The sequence below is a fragment of the Lissotriton helveticus genome, chromosome 10 (genome assembly GCF_964261635.1).
Source record: "Lissotriton helveticus chromosome 10, aLisHel1.1, whole genome shotgun sequence".
NCBI classification, from domain to species: Eukaryota; Metazoa; Chordata; class Amphibia; order Caudata; family Salamandridae; genus Lissotriton; species Lissotriton helveticus.
Window position 1 is genome coordinate 1,072,107,598 of NC_136071.1, and position 21,475 is coordinate 1,072,129,072.

General features: G+C 42.0%; 1 protein-coding gene across 1 annotated transcript in view; it reads left to right on the forward strand.

Annotated features, from left to right (window-relative positions):
* VWDE (von Willebrand factor D and EGF domains) overlaps positions 1–21,475 on the forward strand; it is a 402,281-nt gene that overhangs the window by 341,909 nt on the left and 38,897 nt on the right. The window contains exons 20-23 of the mRNA XM_078662843.1: positions 2,068–2,241; positions 11,170–11,805; positions 16,031–16,126; positions 16,218–16,313. Of these exons, the coding sequence (XP_078518969.1) occupies positions 2,068–2,241; positions 11,170–11,805; positions 16,031–16,126; positions 16,218–16,313 (1,002 nt within the window). The remainder of the gene's footprint in view (positions 1–2,067; positions 2,242–11,169; positions 11,806–16,030; positions 16,127–16,217; positions 16,314–21,475) is intronic.

Sequence of the window (21,475 nt, forward strand, 5' to 3'; positions counted from 1 at the left end):
GTCAAACACTGAATAATACTCATTCACACCAAGGAAAATTAGTTGAAATGATGCATCTTCTGGGTGGACCACACGTGATGCTTTTGGCAAAACCATGAAATAACACGTGCTGAACCAAGTACCAAAACATCAGTATGAGTCTAAATCTAGCCCACTCTATGTATATTTTATACAACATGTCTTCAACAAGGGACCGCTAAAGCCTGTAGTTGAGACCTAAAATTTTCACTGAAGCCCATGCTCTAGAATTGACTTCCATGATAAAGTGAAAATTAAATTAACAAACAATAACACACATCTTTTAAATCATATATGATATTTAAAAGCATGAAAAACAAAGACCCTGATTTACAAAAGTCATTTTATACGAAAACATAGCTAGATGTAAATCCTTCAAAAAGCCACGGCCAGTGCAGGTAAGAGCAGTGAGGTGGAGTGGTGGTACTAGTCCACAGGCGACCATGAGGAAATTAAAATGGAAAAAAGAAAACCACTTACCTTGCACTTGCAGCATCTCTGAGTAATTGGTTGTCTTTTTCAAGAAATGTATTTCCCTTGTCGTCTGTCGCCTCCCCCTTCACCCCACCCTACCCCCCAACCCACTGCTATTACCTGCATCGGCCGCGGCTGCCTTTAACATTTGTGTAACTGGACACCACAACTGGATTATACAGTACAGGCTGCCACCCAAATACTATCACTCTGGAAATGGTCTGAGATTTTCACCTGTAGAAGGCTGAAATAAAAGGTGGTCCTAACACCAAGGAACTTGATGGTGTTCTTACTGGGAGTAATGTGTTCCCATCGAGAAAAAACAAAAGGTAAATTATGCAATTGCTCATTGCTACTTACATTTCCCAGAGTGATATTAAACTATGCTTCCAATTTCATAATGAGAAAGTGCAAATCACTTAAAAATGTCAGATTACTTTTCCAGAAGCAAGCCAGGCAACCTGAGTTTGGTGCATCTTTCTAGGTAGGCACCTGGAAAAGTTTGTACATTTGAAAAAATTGTTATATCACTTTCAGGCAGAGTTGTAGGTCTCCTAATATTCTGTTACGCTTTTTTCTGAATCATAACCAAAATATGCAGTTGCTTTAAAAATGTCACAACAATGAGCATCTTTATAGTACTATTGAAGGTTTCAAACAGATTTAAACTTGTTAACAGGGACTGTTTAACATATCATCTTTTACCCGCCTGCGTATTCCTGAATTCCATTTTGCATATTTGGACCCTTGATGGGAACCGTAAGGAAGGCATTTTGTTGGTGTGAATTGATTTCCCATTTCCTTGATAGCTCATGCATCTGAAGAAAGAAAATCCAATTTATTATATTGTTTTTTTTCTTTGAAACACTGGTTTGATCAATTACAACTTTGAAAATCTTTCCACCCTGTAAAGAAATGTCAATGGTATTCACATCAATTTGTTTAAAGGCTCAGTATATTAGACATTTCCAGAAGGACACTTTCCTGAGGTTATGAAATTGCTAAAAGGGTATTGAAATGTATGGTATTTCTAGCCCAGTAACTACACCCACAACAATGTAATGCACTATTAAAAAACAAATTACAAAGTGGGCAAGTCGCTGGGTTTGTAATGTTTGCAAAAAGTGAGTGAAATTAATTTATGTAGAGAATTGCCTCATAAAAAATATATGAACTTCCAGCTGCAAAGCATTTTCTTAAGGAGAAAGACAACTTTGCATGGGTAAGATTGGGTAAAGCTCACAGACATCACAACTTTGGGAAGTACAGGAGATTGTATTGTGTACTTCGCGTGACTTATCTGCAGAAATGTAAACATTGTGCACCCTTAACCTTAACAGTTATGCTTTGATGGTTAGAGGAGCATTGTCAGTGTTTCTAGAAATAATACAGGTTTGTAAATGCATGGCTATCATCTTCTGTCATTCAACTTTAAGAGATATTACATCACTAAGTAGTACTATTTGTCTACTCGAACATATTTCAGTAATTATAAATATATTCTAGCCACATAAGTAGAAGTAATCTTGCTGTAATTGAGTTAAATCATTGTGTTTTTTTTGTCATTGTCTGCAGTAAAAACACTAGCTACAGCAGAATTTCCTCCTCACTCCCTCGTTCTAGAAGATTTTGAACCAGATTATGGTGATGCAGAAGATGATGTTGAGCAGCCTGATAGAACTGAAGAGTACCTTTACGGCCCTGAAGAAAATGAAAGTACTGATGAGCAAATATCAGAGAAAGTTTCTGGCAAGTAAAGAACCCCAAAATATAGTTTAATACCGAATATGTACATGGTTTGTATTTGCCACTTTAACAATAAACTGAAGGACTTCCAACAGGTCTCCTCTCCAACCTGCTGATTTCCATTCAGCCCCTGCAAGTAAATGGCTGTCACATCAACAGCTTTACCATATTTCATGATAACAATGTTTGAGTAGCACCCTTATACCTTTTTTGCGGACTTCAAGTATTCTTGGCAGTTTATTTTTGGGTATCAAGAATGATCTGGGTAACGATATTCTGATATCATTTTGTTGAATATGTGTAGGTCTGTTTGAAGTAGTGTTTACTTATGGTTCCTATTTAACTAGAACAGGTCCCATCTCTGTGTTTCTTTGCCCTGTGAGTGATCTCTAATGCTTTTGGGTAAATAACTATCATTATCTGCTGTGTTGTTTTTTTTAGGGGACATCCTAATGTCAATTTTGTAGCTCTCACTCTGTATTTTGTCTGTTAGTATAAAGATGTGCACTCAAATGTACATTTTGGGATCTCTGCATAGCCAACTATATTTCTTTTGCTCTGTATTGTGTAGGATTAGCTGTCTACATTATTATCTGGTCTTTATAAATAAGAATTGTGGCCCTGATGCACAAAGGGCCTCCACGTTCGTGGTGGAGGTCCGCCAATTGTGGTGGGGGCCACCACTCGTGGCAGCACCTCTGCAGTGTGAAACTGTATTTGTGTGGTACGCCATGAGTGAGGGCCCCTGGACATGACTGTGGGTCTCTGTCAAGAGTGCGGAGGTCCTTTGTGAATCGGGCCCTGTGTGCGGTGTTGGTGCACTGTTAAGTCTGTATTTCACAATATTGAGCATTAGTTCTCACTCTGCCAGACATTTGCGACTAGAATATGGATTAACATAATATTGTGATGGTATGCATAGGTAAGTATGGATTTACTGTTTATAACTCCAAATGTATGTGCTTTGAAGATATGTGAATCATCAAAGGACATAGATGTGGCATTAAGTGTCTTGTCCTTACTTACCTATATTTACTTACCTTCACAATTTTTTGGTAGTCTATACTCTGGTCATGATAGTTTGATATTGTCAGGAAACAACATTGTTAGGAAGCACTGCTTTTCTAAACCATTTGCACATGATGCATGTTCAATGATCATTGACTGTCATCTCTCAAAAGATGTTTAATGATCATAGCATCTGTCAATGTTTAAAAATCTCATCCCATTTGATAATACTAAAAACACTAGGATCTGGATAATAATGTGTGTTAAAAATTAAACAAAACCAGTCAGGAAGCCCATAGTCTAACTTAAATGGTGAAATGATGCAACATACAAAGCTGCACGGTAAAATATTCAAAAGAAAATTGTCATTGCAACAGACCAGAGATCTCACTAATAAAGGGTTCTGCTGGAACATAATGCTACAATACATAAAATGTAGGGCAATTTATATAGGCTTTCTCTGAAAACAATTCTATGGAAAATAATCACATGACAGAAACTTGTTAGCTTCGGCGAGAAAATATCTAATGACAAGGTGGCAACATCTTCTCCCAGAGGAAGTGCAAGATGTCCTTGTGAAGAAGATATCATTCTTGAATGCAATATTGAACTGATCTTTCTGAAATTCTCAGCAAACAAGTGTATGGATTCCTTATATTTTTTTGTCCAGACTCTGGAATTGCTCCTACAAGGCTATCCTTCTAGTACAAAACCTATACAAGGTAGTGCATTGCACAAGGCAACCCATTTTGAGCAGCAGGTCAGTATTAATAGACATGGATCTGCACTCTGTACCCCCCTTGCACAACAAACCACAGAACATTTGATTGCTTCACTGCATTGCTTGCTCGTTCTTGTGAAATCTATTGTATTAAATATATCTTCAAAGAGATTCGCATCCTGCCTCTACTTCTTATTGGTCTTTGTGCTTTTGACTTTACTTTTCCTGGTTTCTATTGGTTGCAGGCATTCTATTTCCTGTTCTTCCTGTATGTTTCTCTTATCAGTTTCCCATCCACAAAGTACTATATTTGTCTGCTTTGTTGGAACTTCTTCTAAGTGTCTCAGCCTGCTGTCACTACAAAAGCTACTCCCTTGCTTTAAAGTTACAGCAATGGGCTCAGCGGTTGGAATTGTTAACTACTTCTAAACTACTAATGTTGCCTCTGCAGGCTGACTGATTACAGAAGGGATTGGCTGCTGCTCAGACCAGGTGTGTCTGTGTCAGTTTCATGCTCTGATCGAGCGCACACTACTCTTTCCAACGCGGCACTAGCAGGGACCTACTTGCAGGCTTTTGCATTTTGAACAGGTGCCCCCCGCGCCTAGGGGAGGGGCGCCCTTAGTTGCGCCACATGACTGAGCCCGGGTCTAAGAAGGTGGTGTACTGTGATGTCATCGTGGGGCGTGCAGGGAGAGTTATTTAAGGAGGCCCCCTGGAATCGTCGGCCTCTTTGTCCCCTCAGACCTCTGGCAAGCTGCAGAGGCGCGGCGTCGAAAACCCACCCACCCGGCAGAAGAACATGGCATCACGGAGTGGCGGAGCACTGACCGTTAACAGAGGGGGATGCCCAACAAGGGAAGTTCACGTGTGCAGAGGGTAGGCGGAAAAGGAGGACCGACCTGATGGTGGTCCAGGACTTTACTGCACTAACCCGCAATATATGGACTGAGTAGAACCTTCGGAGGATGCCTGTGTTCAGGCACCCCCGGTGGGCCGGTGCGTTATGTGATGCCCTGGATTTCAAGTAATGCATCTGTTTGCTGTCGCGCATTGGGGCCTGACGGCGCAATGTGTACAGCTGAGTGGCGAGCCTGGCGGGCTGAGTATGTAAAGTTCTATGGTAAGGCCAAGCTCAAATGCTAGTGAAATGTTGTGCTTAATGTTCTCACTACCCATGACCTGTTATTGCCGCTAAAGTGTACGGCCAAAACTGAAGTTCAAGTAATGTCGTGCATGATTTACTTCATGCCTTGACAGGTTGATGCAGCTAAAACATGATGCTGTGAATAATGTTTATAGCCAAATAGGATGGTTTTCTCATATTGGTCTGTGATGAATTTACATGGTGATGTGAATAAAAAGGCTACGCCCTAGACAACCTACTCCGACTCTGAGAGAGTTATTGGGCATTGCGGGGTAACAAATGTGGGAAAGGGTGAATCTCATGTTGTGCGCACACTATTAGGGCACTCTCCAGTTCCTCTTGGGCCAAAGCAGGCACCCATATCAGTGTGCCTTTGTGGTGTGGAATCCCTTTTATTTTCTTGCTGGCGGGCAATCGCAAGTGGTAGTTAAATGTTTGAAGGGGGGTACAGAGTATCAGACACTACCTGCCCATTTAAAGGCCTGCGTGTAAATGCTGGTAACATAACATGTCAAAACTTACAGATGGCCATACCAGTCATTCCTAGATATGGAAGGTGCTTTTCCACACTTCTAAGATGGCTGAATGAGACCGGGTTTGGGAAGTCATGTGTATGCAGTTGTGCGCGAAGGAGGCAGACTTGGCTCCATCTTAAGAGTTCAAGCCACAAAAAGACTTGTCTACAGAGAAGCTGTCCCCCATTCACACACACTGTAAGCATCTGAGGAATTTAGAGATGGCTGTCTGATGTCGGCCTCCATTGCAATTCGGTTGCAGTTCACTCTGCTTTTGCTTTCTGCAGAATAATAAAAAGCCAAGTCAACTGCTTCGGATTTGAACCCACAGACCACAGGCTGGCAGGAGGCAAGTGATCTTGTGTTAACAACGTGGTGCTCGCATGCTATTGAACTAGCAAGTGAAAGACTAAGAGAAATTACTCTATTTATGTAAGGAAGAATGTTATTGTGATAGTTTGAGAAACCTCTCCAGCCTGGGTGAGACCGTAATACTTTCATCCGATTTTCCTTGTTGACCAATCGAAAACATCAGGGGCAGGCTTCTTAAAAATAGTTGCATATTTTATTCACAGAAATACAACTATTTTGCCCCGCTCGTTTCAGTCATTTCTTTTTTTTAGCAGTTATATACTTTATTTTTATAGAAGAATCACAAAATGAGCATTCATTTTAGCCCTCAGTTTAGCTCTTTTCTGAGCAGTTTACAAAGTCCCAAGGAGTAGACACTTGAAATGGATGTTTCATAAAGTTTTGGTGTAAGCTTTGACCCTTGCTCCAACAACTGGTGATGTTGGAGCCGGAGGAGTACCTTGCAATGGTGCAGCAGGTGTAGTGGCCCCATAACCAATTGACTTGAGGCACCCAGTAAACAATCATTATTGTTTTAATTTACAACCCATTAAGTGGAAAGGAGCCCATGTTCCTCACATGCCCTAGGGAGCATGACCTCACATGCCCTAGGGAGCATGACCTCACATGCCCTAGGGAGCATGACCTCACATGCCCTAGGGAGCATGACCACGGGATCATCGCACGGCACTGTTTAGTGTCTTTAACTCTGTGACCACATTGTTCATGTTTTTTTCATTCCCTTCAGTTTTCACTTTGTTCTCCTCTTTTGGCTCCACCTCCTCTGTATTGCTTCTGTTTGTTCATTTATCTCTTTGGCAAAAAATGAACTTAACTTTGCGCTGTCGAAGAGGGTGATCATATGGTTTGGGTGAATTTGAGGTAACATGTTTGCGTCAGTTAAAGTTTGAATCGGGTAGTTGCTAGCTATTATCATTTTGGGATATGGTGAGGGCTCATAAAGATGAATCCGTTTGTAGATCAATTTTGAGAATGTAATGAACAGTTCTCTGCTCAGCTTGGTCCTCCGAGTCTCTCAACCTCTGGTCTCTTTGGCAAACACTGTTTTTAACTTGTCTGGGCATAATGTGAATTGGACACATAGCAATGCCAGAGACTGATGGGCATATTTTTTTTTAACTTTGTGTTTCCCTTGATTAGCACTACACGCTGCACTTTATCACTTGATCAGCTCAGCACACCACACTTTATTTTTAAATATGGCACTGTATGAGTGAGTCACCCACCTCAATTTTTCATTTTATTTTTAAATGTATTATGTGTTTGTGTTGTATGATGCAGAGCACCGTGCAACTTGGTCCAGTGCAGATGTTTGAGAACCAGACTCACTGCTTTCGACTGTGCTTTACCACAAAGGCTCTTTTTAGGGTCACAGCCTGTTCTTCACTGCTTCTCTCACTCATATTTTCTTCTTTGATAAAAGAAAGAGACGGAGGAAGATACCAAATTGCAACACAGAATTAACTTTTTGCTTGTTTGCGCTTTCTAAATGCGTGTTCGCAAGATATTCCCCCCGAGCAAGCAAACCGCATTCACGAACAAGAAAAAAGCATCACAAACAGGAGGAACAAGCAATTCCGTGTGTTTGCGGAACTCTGCATGTTCGCAGAGATTTTCTACCGTTTCGCAGAGCTTTGTGTAGGGTGGGTACGCAAATTACGCCCACCCCTAGACAATATACTGCCTTTCTCAAAAAACAAGTCATAACACTTTTATGGAGATTCTTTAACGATTCTTTAACTTCTATTCCACATCTGCTCACCAACTTAAAACTTCCCAAAAACGTATGAATCACAAAGGCGAAACATATTGCATTTGCCAATGCTTGTTAGAAATGTTTTTACCTTTGTAACAGGGGATTGGAAATTAGGTTATTGGTTGAGGAGAAAGGAGGTGAGACCCTTCCCAAGCAGTAACCACAGTCCTTCTCAGGCTGAACCACAAAATTCACTAAATTAACCAATGCTCCACCCTCTGGTAGCTTGGCACAAAAGCAGTCAGACCTAACTTGGAGGCAATGTGAAAAATATGTATGCATCACACCAACAATAATAAAGTGAAAACACAACACACAAAACATCCTAAACCATTCTAAAATAAAAAGAATACTGTTTAATAAATCAAAAGTCACAAACCAAATTTAATCCAGTCAGCAGAACCTTAGTTATGGGTTTTTTTCAGTTTTTAGTGTGAACTAGAGCCTAATAGATCAAAGGGCGCAACCACTGGCATCTGGGCAAAATCAATAGTTAAGGATGACTGTGCCAGAATTTGAGTCAGATACAGAAAGTGGAATGGGACTGGTCTCAACTTACCTTCAGACTTAGAAGAATAGAGGTATCAATGAAGCCGTCGGCAATTGCAGAAAACACTCTGAGCGGGAGAAACTCAATTTCCTGCCCAAAAAGGTTGACTTGGTCTATAGGGAGCCTGTCGCCGTTGAGCCCAGTAAAGATTTTTACCTTCGGACTTAAACAACTTTTGGAAGTTGAAAACCTCCAGCAGGGTGAAGCTGCAGGATGAAAAGGACTCCACAAGTCCGCTCTCAGCCCTACGCTGTTTAACGTGTACGTCCGCCCCTTGCCCTCTTGGCCAAAGAATGGAAGATCAATATGATTTCATATGCGAACGACACGCAGCTGATTTTCACCTTTTCTAAGAAGACCGCGTCAGACCAGCTAAAATTCCGTGAAGATGTTCTGGCCATCTCGAATTGGATGGCTGAGAACTATCTTCAACTCAATTCCTTAAAGACGGAGGTGCTCCTGATTGGCCGTGACTCATATAAATGGGACCATCAGTGGTGGCCTTCGACATTGGGTCCTCCCCCTCAACCTAAAGAGGCAGTCAAGAACCTGGGGGTCCTGATGGACAACTCCCTCTCCTTCGAGCTACATGCAAAAAAAGTTGCAGGCAATTGCTTCGGCCGCCTTCGTGGACTCAAACCCATCTTGGGATTTTTTGATGCTCCCACCTGCCAAGTAATCATTCAATCAGTGGTTCTGTCACATCTTGACTACTGCAACGGGCTACTATTGGGCACTATAAAGGTCACTAAAAGACTTCAAAGGGCTCAACATGTGGCCACCTGCACTCTTTTTGCCCTACCCAAATTCTGTCACACCTCCCATCTTCTGCACCTCCTGCACTGGCTGCCCATGAAACAGAGAATCCAATTTAAGACTCTCTGTCTGACCCATAAGATCCCCCTTGGGCCCCCAGATACTGCAGGGACTCTGTACTTTTTATGTTCCCACTCGAGCATTGCGCTCTGTAGACCTGCATATGGCCTGCACCCCCAGGGTGCGCAAGAGCAGAGCGGGAAGCCGCTTCTTCAGGTCTCTGGCCCCTGCCCTATGGAATTCTATCCCACTTGAGGCGCGCAGCACACAAGATCATTGGCTCTTTCGGAAACAGATTAAAACCTGGCTGTTCCCCTCCATTTAGTGAGGCTGTCGCACTTGTCTACTCTTGAAAGTGACTACAAATTTCTGTCCTTTCTGCTGTGTCTTTTCCCCCTGGTTCTGTCTGCGAGCGCTGGGACGCCCTGTTGCTGGGGCAGCCATGCGCTATACAAGTCAGTTTTACATAACATAACATAACATAACAAGGCTAAATACTGTTGTTCAGAGGTCCTCCTGAACAGGATTTGCTGCTGCGCAGAAGACCATAGCAGGATCTTCATCAAAGTCAGGCTGACCAGCGATGTACCTTGGACAGATAACTGCCAGGTTAGTCCTGGTCATCTGTCGGTTCTTCTGACACTTTTTGGTGAAAATGTTTCCAAGTCCCAATTGCTAGGGTTATGCAGCAGCAGCACCTCCAGCACTACTTCCAAAGCTCCAGGCCATGGGGGGGCACCATATGGGGGATCAGGACTTCAGCAGAGGGCAGCTGAAGGGTTCAAGGTCTCTGGGGCTTATGTTCCTGTAGCTCACACAAGAAGAAAGCCAACTAGCCCTTGGAGTCACTCTGTTAGTCCCGGGTCCAAATAAATGGCCCACTTCTCCTACAAACAGCAAGGCCTCAAGCAGCAGAACACTCAACTGGTAGCAGCAGGGCAGTCTTGTAGGGAATAAGGACGGCCTCAAGCAGCAGGACAGTCCTCTGGGGTACGAGGCAGTCCTTCTAAAATCTTTCACAGGTCCAGGATTGTACTAAAAAGTGGCTCAGGAGGTCCAATATTTTACCTGGTGACTGCCTTTGAAGTAGGGGAGCCCATGGCCTACTCCAACATCTGGTTCTGGAACATTCATCACATCCCCTACTAAGTCCCCAAGAGGTCTGGGGTGACAAAGGGCTAGTTTCAGGTGTGTGTGTGCGTGCGTGCATGTGTGTGTGTGTGTGTGGGTGTGGGGGTGTGTGTGTGTGTGTGCTTGTGCTCGATGCAACCCTTTGAAGTATAAGTGAGGCAGGCAATAGCTCCACCCCCAGCTATCCTGTCAGGGTGACAACAATGTTTCCCCCTTTTTAGACAAACCCCCAAAGCTAAGCTATTTACAGTTGTGAGACCCAGGACTCTGACAACAAGTCTGACCCAGCACACTTTCTTGTACCTAAAGGCTTTGGTGTAATAATATAAATTGTGCCACTGGTCATATGGACCTGTTAATATCGACTAAGTGTAGGAAAGGATCTGTCATCAGCACCAAAATCCAATTACAGTGAAACCTAGTTGGGTAAAAAAGAACAATAGTGAGGATACTCAGAAGCGTATACGTCACTGTGACAAACACGCATGCCTAGCTTTTGCATAGGAAGGGCCGCAGGGTGTGCACACCTTTTTACTAACTAATGTACTGAACATTTTTTAAATGTTATTTTAATGTGCTATTTTTTGTACCGGTCAGAAATTGCCCAAAGACTACCATTAAGTGTCGCTGCAACTGAGCCATTATTATGGATATAAAAGTGCAGTACTAAAGTAGATATGTTGGCTATTGCATTATTGATGTTGAGTGTGCAGATTCCGAATAATTGCTCTACCGATAACATTACCTAGCTATTTTTCAAATGTTCTAAGAATGATGTAAAGTTGATGACAAGTTGTAAAGTGTAGACCAGTCATACCAAATTCATGTTCAATGCAATAAAAGATAAAGCATGGCGGTCGCTAGAGAGGAAAATATTCGCATTAGTGGTTTTCACACGTGCTCTTTGTTTTGTAGAGTTCCAGCCTCGACCTTCAGACAGACCGAGAACTGCTGTTAACAGAAGTGTCACCCCCAGGCCGGAAGCCACACGTCACATCCTGCCAACCTCCAAATCTGAAGCGCGGCCGTCCTCGAGAAACGTAGACCACTTGGATTCTCACACACAATTGAGTAGGCAACCTTCAGGCACTAGATTTGTAATCCACGGCTCTACAACAACGGATGCCAGAGGCAGTTTTGTGACAGAGCAGAGCGAGAAAGAGACAATCAAAAGCAAGGATGTATTTTTACCAGAAAAGGAAAACAAAATACAGGGTCATTTTCGAAATCTGACAACAATCCCCAAAGAAATCCCTTCTGATACCAAAACGAAACTGAGCACTTTAACAGAAAAATTACCTGCCAGAAACACTGGTTCCAAATTTGAAAGCACATCAACGAAGCAAAAATCTGTGCAGCAACACCCTGTCTCCTCTAGACTCACTGACACGCCCGAAGAGTGGGAGACGGCGGTAACAGCAGTATATCACATCGTGACGTGCGCAGATTTCCCCTGCTTTCCAGGGGTGCCCTGTGAGCCAAGCCAAGAGAGAGGCTTCAAATGTGGTCGCTGCCCATACGGGTACCACGGTGATGGTGCGACTTGCAAAGGTATTCTGTGTTAGCATCTTTCATGATTTTAACCATAGTGGCTTCAGATGTCTACAAGCACAATCACCTTTTGTTTGAATGCATGGAACATTCCATGCTATCTCAGATCAAAAATGACAGACACACATAATATTTTCGTCAAAATGTACTATAAAGTATTAACTTGTCAAAGTTTGGTTATTACCTCATTTCACCTTTTTACATATGCCTGTCACTCACCTCCTTTCCTCTCTACATTCCTCAGCTCTCTATTAACTCCAAGCGTGGAGTTCAAACTTTGTGACATATGACGAGTGATGTGTAAATATGAAAGTATCTCCTAAGGGCACAGATTACTTACTTTGAGAAATTGTCACTTGCTCCAGCCTGAGGTGTGACTTGCTCCTGAATTTCCATTTGCATGTCAAACTAACTAACCTTAAAAGCTTTGTGAAACAGGTCCTAGATAAACAGCATCCGTTAGAACTAGTTTTCTAACTCCGTTTTTAGTCCCACATATACATTTTATTGTCAATACTTGACACCTAACCGTTACCGAAAATGTTAAACTTAATTATCAAAACGTTTAGCAAGACCAGGAGCTCACTGCCATAAATAAGATCCCAAACCGATGGGAACTTTCCCAAGGAGGTCACAAATCTCCAGATACACGAGTGTACACTCAGGCCTTGTGGAGATTTAAACCTAACTGCCCTTTTCCCAAAAGTCCCAGTCGAATGTGTGTGTTGCCTATGAGTGTCTGAAGTTAGCATGGTATTCGTATCCATTCCTAGCATTTCGTTTGAAATATCTCATTGTGGAGAATAGTCATGCAAATGTTTATGAAAATTCCAGATTTAAATCTAGCTATTGAGCCTTCACGGTGGAAAATGTCGAATTTTCAAACACATTCCCACACATTTAGTAGCACAGCACCGGGGTAATATATGTGCATCTTTGGAAGTGGAGAATGTTTTTTTCACTGCACAGTTACATATGTCCAGTACATGAGAGTTCTCTTCTCACTCATCAGGGAAAGAAAGCCCGCTGCTAGCCACCGACGCGCTTCTTTTTCATGCGGAAGCGATGTACATCTTCCAGAAAACTATGAAATTTGAAGTGAAACTTCAATACAAATAGCTTAGTTTTCCCCATCTGAATTGCTAATACGTCACACTTTATATTTACGGTTTTAGGTGTGTAAGTCTCACTTACACATTTAGAAATGTTGTGAACCAGATCAGTAAAGCTTTCCCAACCCATCTACTCTAAGCATGCTAAGGTAAACAAGCATTTGTAATGCAATAGCACTCGCATTTACGCGAGACCTATTGAATTGCAAACGGTAGTCATCAGAGACAACGGGAGGGAGAGGCACAGACGAGAGTGGTGGGGGAGGCACGGCCAACGGGAGTGCAAGCGGGGGTAGTGGGGAGAAGGGGGCGAGAAGGCACTGACAACGGGCGTGCAGGTAGGGGAGGAGGTGAAACGACACGGACAACAGGAGGGAGGGGAAGTAGAGCAGGCAGTAGAAGAACCTCATTAGAGAAAATAGTGCTCACAGTCTAAATAACACTTACCGGGCCAGTAGCCATGGGAGGATACAAATGACGACATGGCCGTAATAACGAGGAACTAACAAGCCTATAAACGAATCCGAAGGCAGCATTTACGAAGGACAAACACACGAGCCAATGAAAAAATATTGGTGGGGTGTGGGCGGGGCTTCCCTCATGTACTGAACTACAGCAGATGTTCACCAGAGCAGCGCTTGCGAGCTTACTCTTGGCTCGACCTAGGAAAGGAATGCTCACTCAGGAACACTTACATGGACACTTAATCATCCTTTATTCAGTGCTTAATTTGTAAAAAAAGCAATAAGTGCCAGGGCCCAAGGTATTACTCACTGGTCCACTGTAGCTGGCACAACCACATCACTTTTTTCCTGCCGGTTTAAATTCAAGTTTTAGCATTTTGTAAATCTATATTTAAATAGTTTAATGCTACATTAATGAACGTTGCTTAAAAATACATATACAGCGCCATCATGTGCTGGTTTCTCATAAACTTTGCCGGTGTTTACAAATAGGTGCTGGACTCCGGAAAACACTGACACAAATTAAGCACTGCATGTGCACGAACACCTACAAGAGGTACTTTAAGCAGGCTACTACTCTATGAAACTATGCCTTGCTCTATTTATTTGTGCATACATCTCCGCTTGCTCTAACAATGCTACATAGTAAGGAAATAAACCCCTGTGTGCACGTTATCAAAAAAGAGCATCTTGTCACATAATTTCAAGGCGACAACTACACATTTTCCAGATTTTGTATACTGGAATTGATTTACACAAAGGATTAATGTGGGTAAATTAAGGAATATATACAAGGGCCCATATTATCAATTACAACTAATGTTTTAATGTCACACCTATGTGAATCAACCCCATAATGTCTATTGTGCTCTCCATTCCTTCTGCACAAGAGAGGCTTGGTCTTTTGACAACAACGTGTGAATCCCTCAAATAAGTTAACAACGTTGGGCTAGATACACAAAGATTGGTGTATTAATAGGTGTGTCTCACTCTTGTATTCTTGCCTTACTTCTGTGTGTCAAAAGTAGGCCATGAGTAGGTCGGTTTACACCTGGCTCACTTCTGGAATTCGACATTACTACAAGAGTAAGGCACAGTGAAATCTTTGTGAATCAGGCCCTGTTTATGTACCTTTCCCTAGGATGGTAATGGTGGATAATGTCTGCCCACATTATCACCTCAATTAGCCTAGTGCTTAGAGGTAGTACAGTGAGGGGTGTAAGGACTATGAATAGTGATGTTATGTTTTTTCTTGTTTTCACTATTATTGTCCTCTGTGATGTTACCAATATTATGTGCCCTAGCTCTCGAATTTTTAAAATAACTATTTTAAAATAAATATGTTAAAATACATATACTGTTTCTAGGTGATCTTGAGTATGTAAATCATTAATGAATGATCATTGGATTAACACTGCTCCCTGTTAGTAACCCAAAAGCATTGACACCACCGCATTTATGTATTGGGTGGTGTTCTGCAAGGCTACAATAACGTGTTTTCCATTTTAACGCTGGTTCACTGAGCGAAGTTCACTCATGTTACCCTTCAGTGTGAAGCCAAACCTTGTAGAGCTGAGCTTAAGACTCAGTTTATGCAATACTTTTGGAAGTAAGTGAAATGAGCCTTTTTTAGATGTCAGTTATCATTCTCTGAATGGGACATGTATTCATGACAACAGAAACTATCACCCGAAGATGGTTATACGGTCTAAGTCACCATGTTATCCATTCACTTTTCTGGCAATGTGATTTGGGTCCAAGAATAAACTTAATTTTCAAAGAGTTTATATTCAAAGGCTGCATCTGTGCCACTGTGGTCCAATACCTCATTTGCAGCCCGGGTAAAAAAATATTGTACATATAGAAAAGTGTGACACTGTGAAAGGATTGCAAAATAATTACTGATGTGATGTTGGATATCGTCCCAGATCCTCCATGTTCAACAGGATATTTACTTCAGTATTATAGTCTGCTGCTGAGGGCAATAATGGTTGTGAAAGACATCACACCCAAATGATATGCCTGAGTCACAGGTGAGGGCCTTTAACAACCGTTTAGGGGTATTGCATCATTCTATCTACTGGGGATAAAATTTATAGATTAAAATGGAACAAGCAGAAGACAAGCATTGAAATGTTGGAGCAGAATTGCATTGAAATGTTTTACCAGCAATTATGGGCCCTGAGCCAATTTATCGTGTTCAATTGAACTCTCAACATTCCAATGTTCTAATTTTTCTAAAAGATTGGCTCCAAATTAGCTATGCGTGTCCTGTTTGCCACTGATCTCTTTGCTCTGACAAAGTTCATGCTCCTTTATTTAACAACGTTTTTTTAGATCCATATGGTCACATGAAGGATACTGGAACCGGAAACCTTTTCTTCCATCCACATTTTTCAAATACTTTTTCATTCCAATAAATGTCATCACAACGTCTATTTCCAAATCAATACATTAATATAGTTTCAACGTAAAAACTTAAACAAATACCCTAGAGCTAAGTCAAATCTGTTAATGTATCTATGCTTTATGTATAGTGCTAAGTTACACCATGATTCTATAATAGAACAGTTGCAGTGGTTGTGGCTTAACCATGATGCAGTATGTGTATTTTAATAAAAAATCATGATATACTTTATTGTTTTTCAGCAATATGTAGACAGCCATGTGGTAAAAATATGGAGTGCGCCGCTCCTAACACTTGTCGTTGCAAACCTGGCTATTCTGGATACAACTGTCAAACAGGTAAGTGAACATAAAAAGCCTAACTTTCTGAAAAGTAGCAGATAGCCAATAAATAATTATTAAATAAAATTAAGATCTTGATTTTCCGCAGCTGTGTGTCGACCTGATTGCAAAAATCGTGGAAAGTGCATTAAGCCGAATGTGTGTGAATGTCCTTCAGGATATGGCGGTCCTACGTGCGATGATGGTAAAGAAATGCTTTCCTTTTTCAAGATCAAAGTAATGGATTTCCATATATCTGATGTAACAGCATATTTATGTTCTACAATAGAATACCTTATCTCCCTTTTCGAAATTGCAATGAAAAACCAGAAGCCTTGACTTTCTGCTTCACTTGTAGCTAGATTACTTACTGCTGGTAAATGTGTGTCATTACACGGGAATTGAGCCTTCTATTCAGTCAATTTTCTGTGTATTACAGTATTGCAGGATCCTCATGGCTGCGGCCTTTTCAGTCCCACATCAATGTAAATTTCCTGTGTTTTCTCCTACATTGAATCTAGACAAGACAGTTTGCTCCAAGAGTGTAAATATACTGCCTTCCTCGCGCTTTTGCTGAAAAACTGATAAAAACTGGCTGTAATGATGCCAAGTAAGTTGAGGAACTGCACAGACATCTGTGTTGATGTGAATCACCAGCATCCATTTTCTCTATTTTTGTTGACAAGTGTAGTTTTTTTGGACAGTAGAAGGTTCCATCTTTAAAGAAAGTAAAAGGTGACTCTTTGTTTGGGACACCTGGGAGTCCCACAAAAGATGTTCTCAAAGAATCATAATGAGAACTGGATATCCGTAGATATGCTTCTAAAAGAGGAACAATTCAAAACCGATCAATGTCTTAGAACTGTGAACTCCAAAATCATGGACATCAATTATAGGTAGTTCTGGTTAGCTGATGCTATGCCTGACATGCTCCTTGGTAGCCTTGTTAGGGCTCTTCATACCAGAGATGTCACACTCATAAAGGCAGATAGGAATCATCTGGTTACGTTATGTAGTTTCGAGTCCTAATTTTGCAGAAAAAATAGAACAGCTCCAGTGGACTTTCATGATTGTCGTTTTTAGGTCTGGCATAGGGACACCCTTAGCTGCCATAGCAGCCTCATGTTAAAAAAAAATCATAAGAAAAATACATATGTATATAAAATACATATATAAAATGTGTATATATATATTTATATACACATTTATATATTGATATACACACATTACCTACTGGCGATAGCCAGTAGGTATATATAGTTAGGATTTTTTTCCTATGGGATTTTTGAAAATTCTATGTCGAATAACTTTGGCGTTTGAGGACAGAATTGGCTGAAATTATCAGGAAAATGGAACATTTTGTTTCTGAACAGCCCCTGAAAATTTGGGGGGGTTTCGTCAAGGGGGGGCCGAGAAAAAAGGGGGGTCCCAAAACGTGTTTTTCCCATGCAATTTTCCATAGGGCGGTTGGCCTCACTTTTAGCCTGAACGGCTGAATAGATTTACACCAAACTTGGCAAAATTGTAGGGACTGGTAGCCCGATGTTCCTTTGCTATGTCTCAAGATATAGGCTCCAGTGGTTTTTACGAAAATTAACTTTGAAAAATATATATTGGGCTACATTGGGCTAAATATATGTTGGAGCCCAAATGTAGCCCAATGTAGCCCAAAGATGGCCACCAGAGACAAAAAAAAACAAATGTAGCCCAAATATCAGCCAGATGTAGCCCAACTATAGCCCAATGACAGAATGTCCCAGAGTGTTCTAAAGAACAACTAGAGTGCTAACAGTCCTACTTATTACAAAGGTATGGCACACCTGAAGCCATCTTGATTGGAATAAAGTGGTAACTCTTAAAACATTTAATTTAAAAAGGAACAAAATGAGGGGGTTCATTTTGCCATAGAAAGTATGATTAGCGAATATATGACGAAATCCCGCATACCATCAGTCCGCAAAAAAAATCCCGCATGTACTATTAGGCCGCAAATTAAAATAACGAAAACTTTTAGAACGAATATGCCTTTAGCATACACTAAACAACTAAACTACCCTAAACCCTAAAACACTACCCCCAGCATGACCCTACACTACACAAACAGTACAACACTACCCTAAACCCTAAAACACTACACCCCAGCATGACCCTACACTACGCAAACACTACAACACTACCCTAAACCCTAAAACACTACCCCCAGCATGACCCTACACTACACAAACACTACAACACAACCCTAAACCCTAAAACACTACCCCCAGCATGACCCTACACTACACAAACACTACAACACAACCCTAAACTCTAAAACACTACCCCCAGCATGACCCTACACTACGCAAACACTACAACACTACCCTAAACCCTAAAACACTACCCCCAGCATGACCCTACACTACGCAAACACTACAACACTACCCAAAACCCTAAAACACTACCCCCAGCATGACCCTACACTACGCAAACACACTACCCAAAACCCTAAAACACTACACCCCAGCATGACCCTACACTACGCAAACACTACAACACTACCCTAAACCCTAAAACACTACCCCCAGCATGACCCTACACTACGCAAACACTACAACACTACCCAAAACCCTAAAACACTACACCCCAGCATGACCCTACACTACGCAAACACTACAACACTACCCTAAACCCTAAAACACTACCCCCAGCATGACCCTACACTACGCAAACACAACACTACCCAAAACCCTAAAACACTACACCCCAGCATGACGCTACACTACGCAAACACTACAACACTACCCTAAACCCTAAAACACTACCCCCAGCATGACCCTACACTACGCAAACACTACAACACTACCCTAAACCCTAAAACACTACCCCCAGCATGACCCTACACTACGCAAACACTACAACACTACCCTAAACCCTAAAACACTACCCCCAGCATGACCCTACACTACGCAAACACTACAACACTACCCTAAACCCTAAAACACTACCCCTAGCATGACCCTACACTACGCAAACACTACAACACTACCCTAAACCCTAAAACACTACCCCCAGCATGACCCTACACTACGCAAACACTACAACACTACCCAAAACCCTAAAACACTACCCCCAGCATGACCCTACACTACGCAAACACTACAACACTATCCTAAACCCTAAAACACTACGCCCAGCATGACCCTACACTACGCAAACACTACAACACTACCCTAAACCCTAAAACACTAGCTCCAGCATGACCCTACACTACGCAAACACTACAACACAACCCTAAACCCTAAAACACTACCCCCAGCATGACCCTACACTACGCAAACACTTAACACTACCCTAAACCCTAAAACACTACCCCCAGCATGACCCTACACTACGCAAACACTACAACACAACCCTAAACCCTAAAACACTACCCCCAGCATGACCCTACACTAAACAACCACCACAACTCTACACTACACTAACACAACACTACACTACACTACACAACACTACACTACACAATCACTAACCCACGAAAAAATTAAAACAAACCACTTACCTCTCTCGTCATCGTGGTTTTCACAACGCAAATGCATTTACCATACATGCCTTTAAAACGTAATTCTTTGTAAAGGCATGCGCGATAAATGCACATGCGTTTTGAAAAAATGCGGGATAATGGTATGCGAGGTCAATGACCTTGCGGGATAATGGTATGCGGACTGAAAGTCTGCGGGATAAAAAATGCGGGAAAATGGCTGCAAACCATGATTAGCAGCAGACTTCCCACTAGCTTTACTACAGTGATCTAATGAGCAACTAGAGTGCTAACATTCAGAATTTATGGCAAATGTGTGACACATCTGAATGCCTTCTTGATAGAACCAAAGTAAACAAGCATTGAAAATGCAATAGATCTCGCCCTCGTTTAAGTTAAAGCCATTCTGTTTGTAATGAGGTGGCTTTTTAGCTTTGCTTTTATTAGTGTTTTTAAAACTTTCATGTAAATAACATGCATATGTATGCATATATGTATATGTATGCATGCATTTATATTTATATAGATATGCAGATTATATATGTTTATATATGTATATTACCTACTGGCGATAGCCAGTGGGTATATATAGTTAGGATTTTTTCCTAATGGGATTTCTGAAAATTCTATGTCTAATAACTTTGGCGTTTGTGGACGGAATTGGCTGAAATTTTAAGGAAAATGGCACATTTTGTTTCTGAGCAGCCTCTGAAAATTTGGGGGGGTTTCGTCAAGGGGGGGGCGAGAAAAAAGGGGGGTCCCAAAACACGTTTTTCCCATTCATTTTTCCATAGGGCGGTTGGACTCACTTTTAGCTCGAACGGCTGAATAGATTTACATGAAACTTGGCAAAATTGCAGATATGGTTTGCCCGACGTGCCTTTGCTATGTCTCAATATATGTGCTCCAGTGGATTTTGAGAAATTAACGTTTAAAAAAATATATATATCTGTGACAGCGCTCCGGTTAGCGCCCCGGTTCGCGTACCTGACGCGTAACGGAACTTCGCAAAGCGAAGCTGATTGGCTCTCCGGTGTCTGTCAACATTCTAAACAGTCCGGAGCGGCCGCCATCTTGTCTCTCGGTACGATCGAGAGACAAGATGTGGTGAAAAACGAAGGGGGAAATGAAGGAAAGGGGGCAAGGTAGACCACTCCTGACCCCCTTGGATTGATGAGGGGGATGTTAAAGTGCCCCGCGGGGCAAAAAATAAAAACAATTATTTTTTTGCGATTTTACGCCGTAGAGGCGCGTCCCGGTACGCGAACCGGGCAGCTCACCGGGCAGCTAACCGGGCAGCTAACCGGCAGCGTAGCTGTCAACATTGTAAACAGTCCGGAGCGGCCGCCATCTTGTCTCTCAGTAGGTTCGAGAGACAAGATGTGGTGAAAAAAGAAGGGGGAAATGAAGGAAAGGGGGCAAGGTAAACCCCTCCTGACCCCCTAGGATTGATGAGGGGGATATTAAAGTCCCCCGCAATTTTTCGCGGTAGAGGCGCTTCCCGGTACGCGAACCGGGCAGCTAACCGGCAGCGTAACGGGAGTCCGCCATCTTGTGTTTTTGGAGCGTCCGGTTCGCGTACCGGGTAGCGTCCCAGTAAGCGTAACAAGGGGAAAACCAAGAGAAACAGTAAAAAAAAAGTTAAGGGAATAGATTTCCAGCAAACTTGGCAAAATTGTAGGGACTGTTTGTTTGATGTGCCTTTGCAAGGCCTCAAGATATGTGCACGTGTGGATTTTGTCTAATTAAGGTTAAAAAAAAAATATATATCTGTAAGCGTGCTCCGGCACGCTTACGTTACGGGTTTTGTTTGCGCTGCAGAGCCGATACGTCACGGTTATGCGACGCGT